Source organism: Melanotaenia boesemani, chromosome 14 (assembly GCF_017639745.1).
Source record: "Melanotaenia boesemani isolate fMelBoe1 chromosome 14, fMelBoe1.pri, whole genome shotgun sequence".
Classification (NCBI taxonomy): Eukaryota; Metazoa; Chordata; class Actinopteri; order Atheriniformes; family Melanotaeniidae; genus Melanotaenia; species Melanotaenia boesemani.
The window spans coordinates 3758057-3777505 of NC_055695.1; the positions used below are offsets into that span (position 1 = coordinate 3758057).

The 19449-nt window shown below is 40.1% G+C and overlaps 1 protein-coding gene across 1 annotated transcript in view; it reads left to right on the plus strand.

Annotated features, from left to right (window-relative positions):
- Positions 1 to 287: 287 nt before the first annotated feature.
- The window catches only part of rhpn1 (rhophilin, Rho GTPase binding protein 1), a 37953-nt gene continuing 18791 nt past the window's right edge, over positions 288 to 19449 (plus strand). The window contains exons 1-8 of the mRNA XM_042006445.1: positions 288 to 485; positions 644 to 737; positions 7492 to 7607; positions 14132 to 14260; positions 15939 to 16014; positions 16990 to 17067; positions 17218 to 17342; positions 19053 to 19219. Coding sequence (XP_041862379.1) covers positions 457 to 485; positions 644 to 737; positions 7492 to 7607; positions 14132 to 14260; positions 15939 to 16014; positions 16990 to 17067; positions 17218 to 17342; positions 19053 to 19219 — 814 coding nt within the window. The 5' untranslated portion in view covers positions 288 to 456. The remainder of the gene's footprint in view (positions 486 to 643; positions 738 to 7491; positions 7608 to 14131; positions 14261 to 15938; positions 16015 to 16989; positions 17068 to 17217; positions 17343 to 19052; positions 19220 to 19449) is intronic.

A 19449-nucleotide genomic window follows, 5' to 3' on the forward strand; every position in this document is an offset into this window, starting at 1 on the left:
AGGATTAAATGGGATTAAATAAGGTAATAAAGAAACGTTTCTGTCCCGGAGTACAGAGCTCACACATGAGCCACAGCCCAATCGTTGCCATAACAACGGCCCACGGAGTAAGAGAACGCCTAAGGTAACTTGCAATTGGTCACATTTTGCTGTCCTTCTTTCCCAAACCTCCCTCTGATTTGTCAGATTTCCTGTTGCTGTTAGAAGACGTGCTATGATTGGCTATCTTTCACATTCACGACCCGCCTCTTTGAATGAGCTCTTTCAGCTGCCCCATAAGTCTGAAAACAACGAGAAGGTTGGATCACAGAGGGCTGATATTAGGCTGGCTTGTTTCAGGAGGAAAAAGTTTACTCCATGTTCATTGTTGCTTTATGATTATAGTGTATTTGACTTGACATAAGGTTTGCTGAAAAGCTTGGAAAGATGTAGGGACTTTTTAGTCGTCGGTGTAGTATGTTCACGATGGAGGAACCTGCTTCTAGGCAAGTGTTGCCGTTAGCTAACTTAACGTGCCAGTTTAACGTAGTAAGAGCTGTTTATTTCGCAGTGAGAATTGTATTTTCAGCAGACATGGGTATATGTTAAGTATGTGTAAAGTGGTACATATTTGAGTGAAAACTACTGTCTTTAATTTCCACAGAGAGTTGGAGTTGTCCCTGTCAGACGGTGCTTCGGACGACGACATGCCCTTATCGCTACCCGCGGACAGCTGCCACAGTGGGAGCATCCGAAAGGTGAGACACCTTTAAACCCACACAAACTATAGTCAAACCATAAATTAATTACTATATATAAACAAAACAAAACAGAAAACACGTTTTAATCTTTTCGCATGATGAGCTGTGTGACTTCAGTTTTTTCCTGTCTTATCAGAAAGCATAAGAATTGAATACAGATGATGAAGATGTCAGGACTGATAAATGTGAAGATTTTCGTCTGATTTTTGTCACCTTAAGCACAAGTTTGCAATGTCAAAGGTGATAAACAACAGACACAAACTCCTGGCATTTTATTTTTTTTATATTAGATGCATTTGCCCTAGTCTTAGTTTGTGTTTTGATGGTAAGAACATTTGCGACAAAGGCTTATAGAAGTCATGCAGAGATCTCTGTCAGTGCTGAGTGTTGTTAAATTTGGTGTTAGCCTAAGTTTACCTGTAAAACCACCTGGTGCTTTGTGCAACAACTAAATGCTGCTAACCAATCTGCCACTATTGTGGTTTTCTAATACTTTGTTCATGAAGAGGAAAATTGTGTTGTAATGTTTGTTATAAAGCTTTTGAAACACACTATCTGGAGAATGGCCAAAGTAGGAATCCATTATATTTGGATTTTGTTAGACTATTAAAGTAAAAAGTACAGTATTAACCTGTGCATTTACTCTCAAAGGGTTTTTAAAGATGGAGGTATAAGTTCAGTTTTATTCACTTGCTTTGAGTTTGGATTGTAAAATCTGTGACTTGATACCACCAGTTATTACTGAGAAATGTATATTTTTCTTATTTAGGTAAACCAATCATCTGGTTATGAGTGGACAGGTAGTATTATCTCACTGTTTTGGAGAGGTTTCTGGTTTGACATGAATGCGGAGATAAACAAAACAGTCATTACAGAAAAGACGCTGTACTTTCAGATGCTTCCATTCATGTCTAAACTACTAGAGCGGGCCACCTTCGGTCAGGTCTCAGTCCTTTTACTGCTGGACCTGTCTGTTGCCTTTGACACGGTCAACCATCATATACTGTTCTCCACACTCTTGGAGTTTGGCATCTCAGGATCTGTCCTCTCGTGGTTTATGTCCTACCTCACAGGAAGATCCTTCAAAGTATCTTGGAAAGGGGGAATGTCCAGATCACATAGGCTGACAACAGGCCTCGGTGCTTGGCCCTCTTCTCTTTTCACTATACACCTCCTCACTCGGTGCATCATTAGCTCTCATGGTTTCTCCTACCACTGCTATGCAGATGACACTCAGCTTTTCCTTTCTTTCCCACCTGACGACACAACCGTCTCAATGCGAATATCAGCATGTTGCTGATATCTCTGCATGGATGAAGGATCGCCACCTTCAGCTAAATCTGTCCAAGACCGAGCTTATTGTCTTTCCAGCCAATTCTTCCTTACCGCCACAGATAAGCGTGCAGCTTGATTCCATCACGCTTGTGCCTACATCTTCTACCAGGAATCTTGGTGTCATGGTAGACAACCAGCTGACCTTTAAGGATCAGACCCTACCTGACTGAACACACGGCCCAGCTCCTGGTCCAGGCTCTGGTCATTTCACGCATTGACTACTGCAACTCCTTACTGGCTGGCCTGCCTGCATGCTCAGTTAAACCTCTGCAGATGATCCAGAACGCAGCAGCACGTCTGGTCTTCAACCGGCCCAAAAGAGCTCATGTCACTCCGCTGCTAATCGCTCTTCACTGGCTCCCAGTTGCAGCACACATCAAATTCAAAGCTCTGCCTCTGGCTTACAAAACAATAACCCAAACGGCTCCTGTCTACCTTCACTCCTTAATCCAGAGCTACACTCTGTCTCCACAGTTACGCTCTTCCAGCAAAAAACGCCTAGTGCTCCCACCACAACAAGGTGCAAAATCAGTAGCTAGACTCTTCTCCTCTGTTGTTCCCCGGTGGTGGAACGATCTACCAAACTCCGTCCGATCGGCAGAGTCCTTATCCACTTTTAAAAGCAAGCTAAAGACTCAGTTGTTTAAGGAGCATTTCCACACTTAGCTTAACTCGTCTGCTCAACAGAATGAGTTAGAAAGATTTGTCCAGCTCTTTGGCTCAACCAAGTACTGAATAAGCTGTGTGCACTTATGTCTACGATGATATTGTGTGATGAAATCATGATGTAGTATTTAAACAAAATGACTTACAAAAAACTGCAAAAAAACCAAATTATATGCACTGCCTCTAGCACTACATGACAGCACCTGGGTCCAACTGGACTCAAAGAAGTCTGACTACACCTTAATTATGACGTCCCACCTTGTTTGAATTCTTGCTTGTGTTGTTTTTACTCTCAAATGTAAGTCGCTTTGGATAAATGACTTTGAAACTTTGAATTTGTGCTGAGATGAATTGTCAGTCACCTGGACCTTGAACTTTTGTACTGTTGTCGAGCAGCTTCCATCTTCCTGCTCCCCTGATGGGTTGAGCAGAGGTGGGAGCTCGGCCAGAGGCCTAATCCACGCAAACACACTGAGGATTACTTGATGTGTGCATGCTAAACACACACCGTCACAGGGTGAGAGCAAATCAGAGAGATAAAGAAGGGAAGGGGTGTGAGAAAATGAGATACTTATGAAATACATGCTCTTTACAAGCTGGCTGAGAGCAGGATGGAGAAAGTAATGAAAAAAACCTGTTGGGATAAGAAAAGGGAGTAGTCCCATGTTTACAGCATAGCTCCTCCATGTGTCATGTAACAGTACATGTGCTTACCTTTAAGTTTGAAGCTGAGGTGCTTTGTATGACACAGTGCTGATTGTAGAGAGTAGATATTTAGTAATCAGCTGTGTGGAAAGTTTTTCTTGCAAAATGCCTGTTAGAGTTGGATTTAAGAGGCCATTAAATCATCACAAAGATAAAGAGTTTCGACTTGTTACCAGGTCCTATTAGAGATGGTTCTCCTCATGCTGGAACATGGTAAGTTGCTTTCACGTCATGAATGTCATTCATGCCATGAATGCATATTTATTTTCTTCTCTAATGAGCAAAATCAAATTTCTGTTATCATACACCACCTCGGGAACATCCTGTCCAGCGCAGACTTTTATTCTGAGATAAGCCTTTCAGTAGGCGGTCTTTCTGGCTACACAAAAACTTCCATTAATAAAATCTATATTCATGCTGATGTTCAGAAGTGGGGGCAAATTTACTGTCAACACTAAACTTTGGGCAAAACGACACCTAAAGGTAGTTTGCCTGGTTATGTTCATGTTTACTGGAACTTGGTTAGAAAACACACCAAACAATTTTTTTACATTACTTCATAAGAAGATAAAAAAAAAGAGTGGAAACTTAAAGCATAACCACTGAACAAAGTGCAAAGTAAAGGCTCTTTTCAACATGCACTGCTTTCTTTTATTCTGACTGAGCATCACATTTTGCAGTGGCAATCTGATTCGGTCAGACTTCATAGCACTTTAAACAGCACAAGTCTGACCCCCAGCAGTCGTATTAACAGACAGATGACAGCGGTGGGTTTATTTGTCTTCTGATCAGCTGAATCTGACAGATTGCGTTACTCTTAAGATGAATGCCAGCGCTGTACAAACTTTTCTCTACAATCGGTCTTTGTCAGACATGTGAACTAACTAGGTTGCGTCTCGGATATAAACAAGCAACACAAAGAGCAGTAATTTAGGTAAGTAACCGTTTACTTAGTCGCCAATATGGATAAAAAGAAGAACGATGAGAGGATACTGTACAGGGACAAGCTTATCAAGGAGGCCCGGGATCAGTATTTGGCCAAAAAGTCAACAATCCTTACGACCTCAAAGCTAAGGAATGGAGCTACGATGCTACATGACTACCTCCAACCTCATCGCTGGACATAACAAGCTACCTCGTTTATGGTATCAGTGCTTACACGTATGAACAGTTCAGAAACTACAAATCTCTGGAAGCTCACGGACATTTCAGGAATGTCTGGGTGGAGGATCTGTTCACATTTCCACCGCAGGACTGAACAACAGCGTCTCACTGCAAAGGTAAGCTCACCTGCTGTTAGTGAAGTTATGATGGTGGTTAGGGTTATTTTACTTGTTTTGTCTGATTCTCTTTACTTATTTAAACTCTGAGCATAAATGATTCATGTACATTACAATGTTGTAAAAGAAACAACTTCATATTAATATTACATAACTCACAAAAAGTTTTAAATGATCTAATATTCCTACCACATGTTCATACAACATAATTACTCAGCTAACACGTCAGTCTGGCATCAGCCTGTAAAGCAGAAACTGTAATAATATAGACGTCCTTATAAATGAAGCTAAATAAAGCAAACGGTTGAACACTGGTGTAAACGCTTGTTGCGTGTCTGCCAGTGTGTGTCTACAGGTCCTGCACTCCCAGCACCTGACCGACTCTCCACTGAAGCTCTGGGTCATCATGGAGGTCTACAGCCTGCAGCAGATAAAGAAGAATCTGGATCTGCTCTCATTGGTCCTCTTGTTTACAACTTTGCACATAGTTTGCAGGTTTTAGCACAATTGCACATTATATTGCTCAAGTGTTGAAATTTCCATCCAAAGATGTAAAATTGTCAAGCTTCTCATCTGGTTAACAATCATGTTTTCTATTCAGTGTTTATCTCCACAAGATTTTTTAATGTAATTAAAATTTAATGTAATGAAATTTTCATTATCAAAACTGACACTGGTTATTTATGTACTTAAGATGCAACGAAAAGTCAAAATACTTCAAAAACACATTTTATTATTCATGTTTAAGTCGTGTACAAAAACAAAAAAAGCACATTTTTGCTGAACAAATACTATAAAAAAAACTTCCAACTGTCTGACTGTACACACACATCATCGTCATCATGTGTCTTATCCTCTGATCAGCTGATCACCATCCTCTCCAGCATCAGGTGTTCTCTTCTTGGTCTGTAGCTCTCCAGGGTCTGCATCCTGGTGGACTCCATCTCTGCTGCTCGCAGCTTCTCTTCCCTCAGCTGATCCATCTTCTTAGTCTTGCAGAGCGTGCAGCGTTTGTGGGTGTAACTGATGTGTGTCCTAGAAGCAGGGATGGTGCCCAAACTGACCCTCCATCATTTCATAAGCTGGTTAACCTGCAATCACATGTTTGTTATTAAAAAACTAGTTAACATTGGAAGCTTCCATTACATTTCACAATCTGAACCACTTAATCCAACCAGTTAACCATCACATCAGCTCTCACTGAGCACTCTTAGTATTTACCTGTATCTTTAAAATCATTCCCTCTGTGACGTTTTGATATAAAGATGATTAAATAAAATAAACACAGATCAAACACAAACAGATGAAACGTTTTTATTTCCCTCCCTCTTTGCCTCTAGTTTACAAGTGAAGTTAGCCAATGTGAATATAGACACTTTAAATAGCCAAATAAAGCACATTCATTAACATTACTTACAAAATAAAAACAACAGTAACAACAAAAAACTCTCCTACTGCCCTTTATGAAAACGCCGAGAGCCAACAAGTATCAAGGGAGATGGTGTTGAAAGTGATGTCCTTCTGTCTCACCGCTGCAACCGGGCTGTCCAACGCCTCAGCTACATCCTCAACCTGCTGTCCAAAGCCTCATTTACAAGAGGGAAACCAAAAAAAATCTAACATTGTGGCCTACTTTTCTACCTTTTTTGTCATGTGACTTAGTATGGCAGCCTTTCACACAACACGAGACTCCCATTTTATCAAAGATAATAACGCAGCAAAGACGATGCACAGTCGTTTACAACGAGGATGTAACCAACATGGCCATCGACTACGGCTATTCAGTGACATCACCTGACAAAGACCGATAATAAACCCAAGCACCTGTTTTCACTCCATTCAAATCAAAGGAACAAGACTTAACTTAGTAGTGTTTGAAACAGCCACTACAGCTTCTGCTCTGTATATTATTATATGTATATCAGTGTTTTTAGTTCTGTTTTTTTAGCACACTTAAAAAAATAATAGCATAACATAGCATTGGTGCAGAATGTGATGAATCGGTCATTAACATATCTGAGTATTTGTTTACATTTTGCAAACTATGCTATAATTCCACTAATCAATGATAATATTAAATGCTTTCTTTCCATGCAGCCTTTCTAGTTAAGAGCTCTTTATAACACTGACTGTTCAGTAACCTTTCAGCTGCATCCGTTTACTTTTCGTATGTTTTATATATCAGCTGCAGGTTTGGCACACCAATCTAATTTTTTATGGAAGCGTGGCATGTTGTGAGAAGACTGTTTCTTTTTACTTCTGTCCTAACTTACAGTGAATGCCAAATGTGGCGTACATGTTGTGTCGGGTTGTCACTGCTATAGGGACGTCTGAGTGAAGAACATCACCACAGAAGTGACCAGTCTCTGAGTGGCTGAATGTCTTTGCTCTAACAGACTAATAGAGTCATGTTTTGTCTCTTTTTGAAAATGGCTTAACTTGCCATCACAGAGGTGTGTGTCTTTGGATGTCCTTAGAAAGATGGGATACCCCCCCCTTCCAAAAAAAAAATAACAAAAAAGAAAAATTGGTCTATCATTTCTATGAGAACTTTTGTTGATTATTTCTATAATATGCGACTTTGAAGAAATGGGCTCTTGTTTTACAGTCAGAGTTGCATCATGCTGGGGCACTGCACTACGTCTGGCTCAGCTGACATGGTTAAAAGTTATTTAACAGTTGAATGGTGACCAGTGAGATTTGCTGTTGGAAAGTCATCATCTGTAAATGCTTTTGCTTGTCCCGTTTCCTTATTTCTCCTGCAGGGCTGTGATCCTTTCGCTCAAACTCAGCGGAGTAAACTGCAGCATCGACGGGCTCGCATCAACCAGCAGATCAACAAGGAGATGCGCATGAGAGCTGGAGCGGAGAACCTGTTCAGGTGAGTTGCTGCGATTGCTCACATCATCTTTTTATCTCCACTAGATCTGATGATTAAAGCACAGGTCATTTTCCATTGAAAATGGTTTTAAAAATAGGCAAAATTCTGCAGAGTTTTTTTCTGTGTAACATGTTCTCAACATTTTCATTGGTTGTTTCAGTCAGGTTTTCCACAGACCAGCTCCTTCTCTCTAACATGTAGTGAAAAATGTTATGCAAAACTCTGCTGTGTCTGGTTTTCTTTAACTTTTTGGCTTCATAACATTTGTGGTTCAGTTTGGTGACAGTGATTACTCTCCTCCACAACACAGCCACTCCCGCATCACCCACTTTTATCTCACTGTTTGTGAGGGGAAATTTGTAAGCTTGTCTGCTCACTAAACATGCTTATGTAAGCTTTTGTTTACCCCTTCTTTATTTGTCCTAAAGTGTAAATGAATGCTGCTTACTTTGGCAGCATTAGCACAAACAAGGCTAATGAAAGAAAAAAGCTGTTCTGGCCTCCAGCTGTCATTCACAGAGCAAGCAAGTGTTTTATTAGTGACAAAACTGCCAAAAGTGAAAATGTAAAAGAGCCAAAAACATAAATCTCCCAGGGAACATCATCCAGCTTCTCTTCATTTCTAATTCTCCTGAACTAAATATCTGCCTGTGGATCTTTATCATACATTTAGAGGCAATTAGCGCAGAACTTGACGGTGTTGCTGGGTGTGGATATCTTCCTTCTACTTTTGTGGCTGTTTTCATTTACAGGATGAGTAGGCCACTGTGCAAAACTCCCTGAAAACATGGGGGGGCAGCTGCTGCTCCTTTCCTCATGAAGATTCAACTGTGGAGGAGGAAAAGCAGCAGCAGGAGGAGGAGCCACTTAATTAAAGCAAGGCCTCCTCAGTCGTGCTGTCTGAATCTAATAAGATCAACAAAGAAAACAACAGTGTCTTCAGATTAAGACTCACTTGCTGTTATTTCAGGATTTGTTTGGGATCAATTAATTGTTTGTTTCATAAATATCTCTCAGATGGATGGTGGACAGAAGGACTACAAAGGTGTTAGACATGTTTTTGGATCATTTCATTGCATAAACCTGCAGTAAAAGAGAGGTGACTGTCTTAAACAATGTTACTGACAGACAACTATAATGAAATGAATTGTTATGCTGAGCATGTTTTTATGACACCAGAAAACATTGATTAACACTTTAGTTTATCAGATCAAAGACCCAAACACGTTAGTCTGCACTCATCTAGACTCAAAGGTGGTCTTAGTGCTCCACACAGTCCTTTTCATTTGCATCCTTTTAGAGAAATAGTAAAGTGTAAGTTAATACTAAGCTTGTGTCACATATTTGTCATTTTTTATGTAGAAGCAGCTCATTAAGACTATTTGCCAGTTCTGGGTTGTATAAAGCTTTTCCAAACTGTTGCTCTGTTCTAATCCTGATCCTGATCTTTGGACCAAATCACCATTCAAGTAACTCAAAAATAAGATCAGTGCAGTCAGTTCAGCTTATTCTCCTGCAGAGAAAGTTAGAGGCATGAGAGTGTCTTAAACTCTGTTATTTCACAGCATCGCGATGTTGAGCTGGATTCCCTCCCTGCATGCATACAGGGACAAGAATGATGGTCTGATTAAATGGTCAGACCAAGTTTCAGTTACTTTAACAATTATATTATTATTATTATATTAAATATCCAAGCCAACAAAATGTATAATATTTTAATGCAAATGTCTTATCTTTTATCAGCTACCTGTTGGGCATAAAATTACCTTCATAATTCAATCAAAACATCAACATGAGCACATTAATTTTAATTTAGATCATTTATCCAAGGTGATTTCCCAAACTTTTTGAGCCACAACCCCCAAGACATCATACGTTCACTCTCCTTCACAACAACTGTGTGGTTAATTGTGTGATAAATGAAACGGGGTCATCCTGCAGCCATCCTCTAAACGCAAGGCCTGAAAACGTCAGTAAGTAGGGCTGGGAATCACCGTTAATTTCCTGCAACAGCCTGATTAGATTTCATTTAAATCTGATTTGATATCGATTAATTTACAGATATTTATGTAACCGCACCAGTTCTTGAATATTAAAAACATTCTCAGAAGACTATTTTCATACAGCACTGAGCCTGTGACAAAGCACCACTAAAAAACAGCTTCTCTCACCAGGATGATACCAAATTCAGACTTTTAAATGTCACCTGCAGGTACTTTTGTTTCTGGACACCCGATGATAAAAATACTAAATGTGAGGGTTGGAAATAATCAGAAATGTCATAATAAGGAGGATAAAGTGGTTTTGGGTGGATTCGGTTCACCTACATGCCCCAAATCAGCTTCTCTTGCCAAGATGAATTCAGAATTTTAATATTGCATGAATAAAAACTTTTTTGTTTATGCATCATTGTGTTAAAGAATTTAGGCGTTAATTTCATGTTAATGCAATAATTTTGACAGCTCTAATAAAAATCCCACACTTATTTGATAAATGTCAATTTTTCTGTGGACCCCCATTTTGGGAAAGGCTGGTTTAATGAGATGATAACCTGAAGCAGCAAATTCTGACTATTTTGTATGATAAATGTTTTAAATGATCATTTATCAGAGCTAACGGTAAATTTATCAAGCTTAGTAAGTTTTCTTTCTTTCTTTAGATCTCTTGATCAAACTTTTTTTTTAAACCTGATTCAGACTGTTTTCATAAAAGGTGATGACTCAGTTTAGTGCCAGTAAAAAACTATTCCTGTCCTTTTTCTGGGACACTTGTCCACAGAGACAAAGAGGACCCCCACACAGTCTGCCGGCCTGTAATCAGCCGGCTTTGTTTCCACCTCCCGTCCTGTTCCCATGCAGAGACTCTCAGTTCCAGCAAGCTCATCCCCCACTTATTTGTCTGGCAACGTCAGACCTTTTTTTTTTTTTTTGCCCTCCCCCTCCCTTGTCCATTGGAATAGTCACACACACACACACGCACACACAGACTTCTAGCTTTTATTTCCTCTTCACTCACTGTGAAACTGTTGTGGAATGAGAGCTGGTGTGTGGGAGGTGTTCATGGGTTTGTGATGTTAAACGCACACGGCTGATGAAGATGTTATTCTGCGTGCTGCAGGGTGTGTTTCTCTGCAGAAATTCAGCTGAGGAGCAATAAATAGTTAAATTCTTCACACTTTACCAGTTTACAGAAATATTAAAGCCACTTTTTTGGCTTTAAGAAAGAGTTGCGGTTGCCTGCAGCCTGCCCTGCGTGCAAGTGGGTGTGTATGAAGGGGATACTTGGCAGCCCTTTTAAAGCTGACTAATCAGATTGACTTTGGCTTGATCCTCGATATAGGTGTGTGTTTGTGTGCATGTGGGACTGAGAAAGAGAGTTACCAGTGAGTAGCTGGGTAAAGGTGAAATGTTGTAAGTGATGGCTTAACATTGTTAGAGAGGTTGTAAAGAGAGCTTCAGTCCTGTTTTTAGGTTAAAAAAAGGTTCAAAGTGATCTCTTTAAATGGGTAGTGCACCCTAAAATGTGTTTTTTGAGCTGTAAACAACATAATATTACTTAATTGTGATGGAAACCACCTATACTGTTGATAAAAATTGTTATTTTTTCATTTCTTTAAAAAATGGGTATTTGTGGGTATAAAATGGCTCATAACGCCTCCTACAGGGTAAAACCAGGTTTTGTTTCCATACAGAAAATTTTAAAAACCTCACAGCCCCTCCCTGCAGTTGCAAATAGGCGGATCCTCGTCTTGCAGGTGAAGAAAACCACGCCCATCAACTCAAATGAAGGGGACCTGAGGGGATTCTGGTGGATAGAGATGGGATTTATGGCTCTCTGAAAGGAGCCGGATCTGAGAGAACGGTTCCTTTCAAAGAGCCATTCAAAAGACTCGCTCGTTCTTACAATATCTCACAAAATTTCACAATATATAAGAATGACAAACAATCAAAATATGTACCTATATAAAATCTACTATATAAGATTAAAAAGAAATATAGGAAAGATGTAGATAAAAAAGGAAAGAAATAGATAAAAAAGAAGGATAAACCTGAGCAGTCAGTGCAAATTCTAGTAAATGTTTTGGATAAAACTCAGTATTTGTTTCCGAACGAGCGTGTTGTTCATCAGTCTTCTATGATGTCATAAATGTGATGAAGGCAGTGTGGAAAATTTGTATATAAAAAGAATGGCTCACAAATGAACGGCTCACAGCTGTGAGTCGGTTCCCATCATTCATTTCAAAGAACTGTTCAAAAGAATTGATTCGTTCTGGAACGTCACATCTCTACTGGTGGAGAAGGGTCTTCCACCTCAAAGATCGCTCTGTGGCGAAGGTGCTTTGTGAATCTGGCTTTCTATCTATCTAGTGCCCGCTGAGCTGCTGTCTGTCAATCATTTCTGCCTGTGCATCCCGACCCGCCCACTCTCCGCTCCCCACACCTCCCACTCCAACCCTTGCAGTTTCAGGTATTTTTCAAAATTTGGCGGTGGGTGGAGTCACGCCAAAAGTAGGAGGTGTCGTTACACTTTAAATATGTTTTAAATGATCATTGATGCTCAAGATCCACAGATTTTAACCTAACATGTATAAAGGAAAAGAAAACACCCAAACACGAGTCTTTTTCCTGCTTCCCCTTCTCATTCCTGTAAACTGAGCAGGAAGTGCATGGAAAGGAGGACAAACTGATATGGTGGTTTGGATAAAATTATTAATTTTGTTCTTTTGATAGGTTATCTCACTAGCCGTGAAACTCAGCCACCGTGTAACCGGTACTAACAGAGACTTAAACATATGATGTACATATATCTGTCAGACTTGCTAGTTTGGAAACAGACGCCTGTAGATGTCTGCAGTTGAGATTTATTAGATTGAAATTGCAACCAGACCACAGCTAGATGCCTCAGCAAGTTCCTGTCAGCAGTACTACAAAAAATGAATTTTTTTACTTTGCTTTTTATAAGAGTATGTCTGAGCACAAATGCAACATTAAGTACCAATAACCAGGTTTGAAGGTTTATATGTTTTATATACAGTTAAAAAGAAACTCCATACAGTATCAAACACGTCAACGTGCTGCTCTTTCTTCCGCAGAATATTCTAGAATCTAAAACCAGCCTAACAAAGTTGGATCAGCTGAGCTGGGAACATTAGTGGTTCACAGCCTTTGACCACAACATTTTCATGGCCTTTTTCAGAAGAGGGTAACTTAAAGTCTTGTTTCTACTTCAATAAACCAAAAGTGTGTTAAAACTTCTTCACTTCTGGGCCACCTCTTGCTCTGTTTTGTAAAATGCTGCAGATTTGTGTTATAAGAACAAAGAGGGAGAGCTTCTTTTATAGTGGGGAATAAACTGAAAGCATTTTCAATGTTGACATCAGCAGTGATTCTGCATGTGGCATATCCATTAAAATAACAGCTGTAATTTAACCGATGCTGCACTGAGGAGAGCAATAAGACGCTGTGCAGGTCGTACTCTGATGATTATCTACAGGTGACATGTGTTCACCTCAGGCTTTTGCTGTAGTTTTACTGGGTTATTTGAGCTCAAACAGAAAGAAAAATGAGAGAATGTAGTTTTCCCAGTGGGATTACGTGAAGAAGCTTATCCTATCGGACAGTCGGATGAAAAGGAAAAGCTTTGTGATCAAAGTGGAGGATAATTGTGCATGTACATCTTCATCTCATCAAACACTGTTTCATAGTGTACTTGTCTACACACATAATACTTATTATTTCAACGAATCTATCACCATTTCTTCTTTCCTGTTCTTTTTTCTCTAGACAAAATGTTTGACTTGATTCTGATGACTTTGTGAATACTTAGCTGCCTTTCTCATCACCCTCTGACTAGTCTAATTACTGAACCGGGGAGACGCAAAGGTTGCGTTATTACAGGGATTTTCCATTGAGTGTGTACCATTGGTCACCATAGCAACGTAGTGATGCCTCAGACTTCCTGGAGCAGCACTGTGAACGGGCTTTGCTCAGTACTTGAAGTCCCTTCTTTGTTTGAAGGAGGAATGGAGAGACTTGGACTAAATAGACAGTGGATGATGGAGGAGAGGGTGGAGGAGGATCTCTATAAATTAAAGACAGATTCATACTCGGACTTGTTTACATCCACTATTTTTTTTGGTGTGTGCTAACATTGACGGCCAATTTATTTCTGTTGCATTGCTGAACGTAAACGATATTAAATATACCCACGGTGAAAAGACCAAGAAGATGATGAGAAAACTTTGCCTGTGGACAAGAATGGATTTTAATTCTTAAACACAAGGCCTGTTACGTAACTTATGGCAATAATGGACACGTTTATTGAGTTTCTTATATTTTTCAGTTAAAATGAACAAATTTAGTTATTATTTACTGAAATTCAGAGTTAGAACAATCTGTTGAAGCTTGGAGTAAAATGGTCAAACTCTTTTCTTCAGTCACTCTGGAAATGAATTATACCACAGGATGTTTGTTGTACATCATATTAAGGATGAATTTGTGTGTGTGTGTGTTATTATTTTGCAGGGCGACAACCAACAACAAGGTGAAGGAGACGGTGGCTCTAGAGCTCAGCTTCGTCAACTCCAACCTGCAGCTGCTTAAAGAAGAGCTGGAGGAGCTTAACAGCAACATGGAGCCCTACCAGACAGACAGGTAGCTCTGACACACACACATACACACACACATTTGATGGTCTACTCAGTTTTTGTTCCACAAATTCTGGGTCACAGTCATTAAACTAATGAGAATCATAATTAGTGAAAACAAGCATCCTTTATATCTGGTGAGCCCGCTGTGTTCTGGCTGCTTTTCCACCTGTACTGCAGTTTTTTCTGAGAATTGGTTTGTTTTGTAGAACTTGTCCAAACAAAGCTTATTTTAAGTTTAGATGTAGGTTTCAATCAAGGTCTTGGAGCAGGGCATCTAGGCAACGCAAGGCAAATTTATTTGTATAGCACATTTCATATGCAAGACAATTCAAAGTGCTTCACATAAAACATTTCAGCAGGGCGCAGAAAGCAGTACAAGTACATTAAAGATTAAAAGAAATTCAATTAATGAAATAAAAACAGAACAAAGATGCTAAAATAAAATAGATAAAATGCAAGAAATAAAATTCCAGTGTGGGGAAAGACACTATTAAAACATGATTCCAGCTTAAAAGAACCAGATGTAGATTTTGACTTCTAAACAAAAACTATTGAAATGCAGCAGAGAACAGGTGGGTCTGTAACCTGGATTTAAATTAACTGTTTCAGCTGATCTGAGGCTTTCTGGGAGTTTGTTCCAGACATGTGGAGCATAGAAGCTGAATGCAGCTTCTCCATGTCTGGTTCTGACTCTGGGGACTGATAAGAAACTGGATCCAGATGACCTGAGGGTTCTGGTAGGTTCATACAGGGTCAAGAGGTCACTGATGTATTTTGGTCCTAAACCATTCAGAGCTTCTAGACCAGCAGCAGAACTTTAAAGTCTATCCTCTGACAAACAGGCAGCCAGTGTAAAGACCTCAGAGCTGGACTGATGTGGTCCACTTTCTTGGTCTTAGTGAGGACTGGAGCAGCAGAGTTCTGAAAAAGCTGCAGGTGTCTAATTGATGTTTTAGGTAGAACCTGTAAAAACACTGTTACAATAATCAAGCCGACTAAAGATGAAGGCTGGACTAGTTTTTCCAGGTCCTGCTGAGACATCAGATCTTTTACCCTTGATATGTTCTTAAGGTGATAGTAGGCTGATTTTGTAATTCCCTTAATGTGTTTCTAAAAGTTAAGGTCTGGGTCCATGAATACACCCAGATTTTTGGCCTGGTTGGTGTTTTTTTTTAATTTTATTTTAGCAAGGATTTCCATATGTACAGAGATGAAAATGAGGGGACTTCTGAAGCCGGGGTTGTGGGCAGATAAATCCCCTGATTAGAGCGTCTTTGATGACCATCTAGCGTGCACCACACAATTACGCTAATTGTTAAAGGAGGGGGTAGCTGGGGGCTTGAGAGAGCCTGAAAGGTTAATACTTAGCTTTAACTTATTAGCAGGATGAAGCACAGAGCAGAGTGGGTTTTAAGACAAGCAGATGGCACTGCTGACTGGTCTGTGTTTCAATTCAATTCAACTTTATTCGTATGGCGCCACTTCACAACAGTGTCATCTCAGGGGTTTACAGACAAATCAATTCAAGCCAATTCATAATAATAGACTAGTTAAGGAAAACCAACATATTGCATCGAATCTCGGCTCTTTGACTCCTCAGACATTTTAACTCTTAGTTTATATGTTTATATGTAGCCGAAAGTACACACACACACACAACTTCTCTTTGTGTCTTCTAACAGTGAAACTGTCAATGTTCCCATGATCCCACTCGGTTTAAAAGAAACCAAAGAGGTGGACTTCACTGTTCCCATCCAGGTAAGGATTGAATCTGCATACACAGTTTTTAACATTTGCTTTATTCACTTCTATAGAAGAGATTTGTGGTCTTCTGTACTTCAAGTTTACATAGAAAAGATGGATGTAGTCAGACGTCTGAAGACATCAGAAGTTTCCATCAGTTCTTTATGTTCCAGCATTCAATGCACTGACCTTCAAATGGGATGCTTCAGCTGGTTTAATGAATGAATAAACAAACAAACAAACAAGCAAGGAGGTCATTGGAAAAGAGCATCTGTCCATGAGCTGCTAATGCTGAATGTTGTTGCCCCTGAAAGCCGCCCATAGTTGACTGGTCTGAACTGTTAGCTTGAAGCCTGGGAGATTTCTTCTCTGTGGATCGTGGTCTTTGTAGAGTCACCTCTGGCTCTGGTTGCAGAGCAGCAGCATCCCTCCACAGGTCCAGATCTTGTCATGTTTCATATTCCTTCCAGTAAATGTTTGTTAGTTTCTTCATGCAACATTCACAAAACTGTGTCTGCAAAAGCATCTATACATTTTCACGTTTTATTAATATCGGCTTATGTTTATCAACTACGATCGTAACAGATTTCATGAAGCTGTTTTTGCTTTTCCAGGATTACAGAGGTAACGTCTTTGGATTTCAGCATTTATAAAGACAGATTTTTAAACGCAGCGGCTGCATCCGCCTTCCTGTGCAGTTCATGCACATTGTACAAGCAGCTTTTAAAAGATGGGAGGACATGCATCAGTTTGTGTGGCTTCTGGAGGAATAAATCACCCACATCTGGAAGCATTTTCCAGACTTAGAAAAAGTTTCAGTGGAATGAATGAATATAAAAGAAAGTAAAATTGTAGGTGAGGGTTGGATGACAATATCAGTTTCTGACATTTCTTCAGGCATCGAGTGTGTTTTCTGTTCAAGGAGTGTTGATTAAACACATGTGTGCATGTAACACATACTTCATCTGCTATATTTGCCTCCCCTTGTAGGACTTCATCTGTGAGCACTACGGAGAGGACAGCTCTGTCTATGACAAGGAAATCAAAGAGCTCATGGAGCTCAGACAGGTCAGTAACTTCACACACAATTTAATAAAACAAATCCTTTCACATCTCGCGTGTCACTCTGTTTATCAGCATCCTCCTGTCAAGTTACCTGAACTTGCTCGCACCTTGAAGTTAGCTGTGACATTTCATGTGTATGTTGTTGGCTTCCAGGCCATGCGCACACCCAGTCGGAACCAGGCTGGCTTGGAGCTACTCATGGAGTACTACAACCAGCTGTACTATCTGGACCAGCGCTTCTTTTCAGCGCACAAGAACCTGGGCGTGCACTTTCACTGGTATGACTCGAACACTGTTCCCTTTAAGAAACTGTGACTCCCTTACAATCACAACTCTCTGACGACATGCTTGGTCAGCACTGAGTCATGTCCTCGGCATCTGCTTTGGATTATCAAGAAAAAAAAATCCACAGATGTGAAAAGTTTGGGAAAGGTGGTTATTTGATTTATTTATTTAATTTATTTTATTTACCATTTGCAGGTTATTGTTTATGCTGGTTCCCAGGCCGCTGCTGTTGGCAGTTTTAGTTACTTATTTTCTTCTAGCTGGATATATATACAGTAACATTAATTTCATTAATGAATTTAGCCAACAGTAGCTCCTTCAGTCAGATTAGTGTAGAATAATCATACAGCATGATGCCAACACACAAGCATTGAAATGCCAAGAAATATATAAAAATCTCATGAAACATCAGTGTTTAAAACATAAAGATAGTTCAGACAGAGCGAAAGTAAAGAAAAACATTTGTAAACATGAGCATTCTGTAATATTTGAAAGTCCTAGTGTGTTGTCATGATGCTGTAAAATCTTTAGCCAAGATTTAAATGTCCAGTGTGTAGGATACACTGACATTTATTTCTACTTTAATGAAAATGGTTTGGAATGTTTATTCCATTTCTGCTAATAGATCCTTGTTTTTGCATCAAGATTTTTTTTTGTCATAAAATATGTTGTTGTCGACCCCTCCTGGCTCCAGCCTGCTGATGGCTGATTAGGATAAACTACGCGCAAAGTCCACGACTCTTTAAAAAAAGAGAAAGTTATGCCTCAGCGTGCAGACATAGGGCTGTTTACTGTGCTGTGTTAAAAGATCAGCATGACCCCTTTAAGGTCGAGCTGGGGGGGGGGGATGCACCAGGGAACGTTAGCTGTGAGAAACTGCTACCAGCTTTAGCAATAAACACCACAGAGTTCTTCTGCTGAGAAAGGTCTATGATAGGAGGCGGAAAGTTTAGCAGCTGTTTCTGTCTGAGTTTTTACCGATAGTGGAAGCAACAGATCAGAGCAGCACAGTTACTAAACCCTCACAGAAATGTTGCTTTAGGAGCAAAAAGACCAGATGGAAAGACGAGGAAAATAACTGGCTTTGTTGTTGTTTGACGCTCCTGTGCGTGCGGTGTTTAGTTCACCTGGTAAAGCAGCCGCCCCATAAACGTAGCCCGCCCACGTTCAATTTCGATGTCTTCCTGACCTCTTTCTCATCTACTTACTGTTCAATAAAGAACTCACAATGTTAGAAATAATACAAACAAAATAAACTTTAAATAAAAATAACTTTTTTTCAGATGAAAAAATGGCCGTCTGTGAAGCCCGGGGGCGGTATCCAGATAACTTTGTGATGGTATAAAACAAAAAAGGCATTCCAAGAATAAGGAGTTCGACAGCTCTGAGGGAGCAAAGGGGGCTTGTTGGTGTACAAAAGTGTAAAGAGCTCAGGTCCCTGCATGGCCTGGCAGGTTAAATGACAAACTTTAAAGATCAGCTCTACCTTAAACTGCTTCAAAATGTATAAATGCACCCCCTATACAAATTTGACTTCTGAATTACAAACATCTGGACTACATGATGCAGGTTCACGTTCACCACTAATGTTTGAGTAATCTTATCCTAACCTTGTATTCATTCTCTGTTTTTGCACTGAAATAGGCATTTTTCCAAAAATGTGATTTTCTCTTCCTTTCTCACCTCCTTTTCTCTCCCTTCAGGTACGACTCTCTGACAGGCGTCCCGTCGTCTCAGCGTGCGCTGGCCTTTGAGAAGGGAAGTGTTTTGTTCAACATCGGAGCTCTTTACACACAGATCGGAGCACGGCAGGACCGCTCTGCAGCTGCCGGCATCGACACAGCCATCGATGCCTTTCAGCGAGCTGCAGGTGGTAACACTGTACACCTACACACACCTACACACACCTACACACACCTATGCTCACCTAGACACACTCATGCATACCTACACAAACCTAGGCACATCTACACACACCTAGGCACATCTACACACACCTACACACACCTATGCTCACCTAGACACACCCATGCTCACCTAGACACACCTAGGCACATCTACACACATCTATGCACACCTACACACACCTATGCACACCTA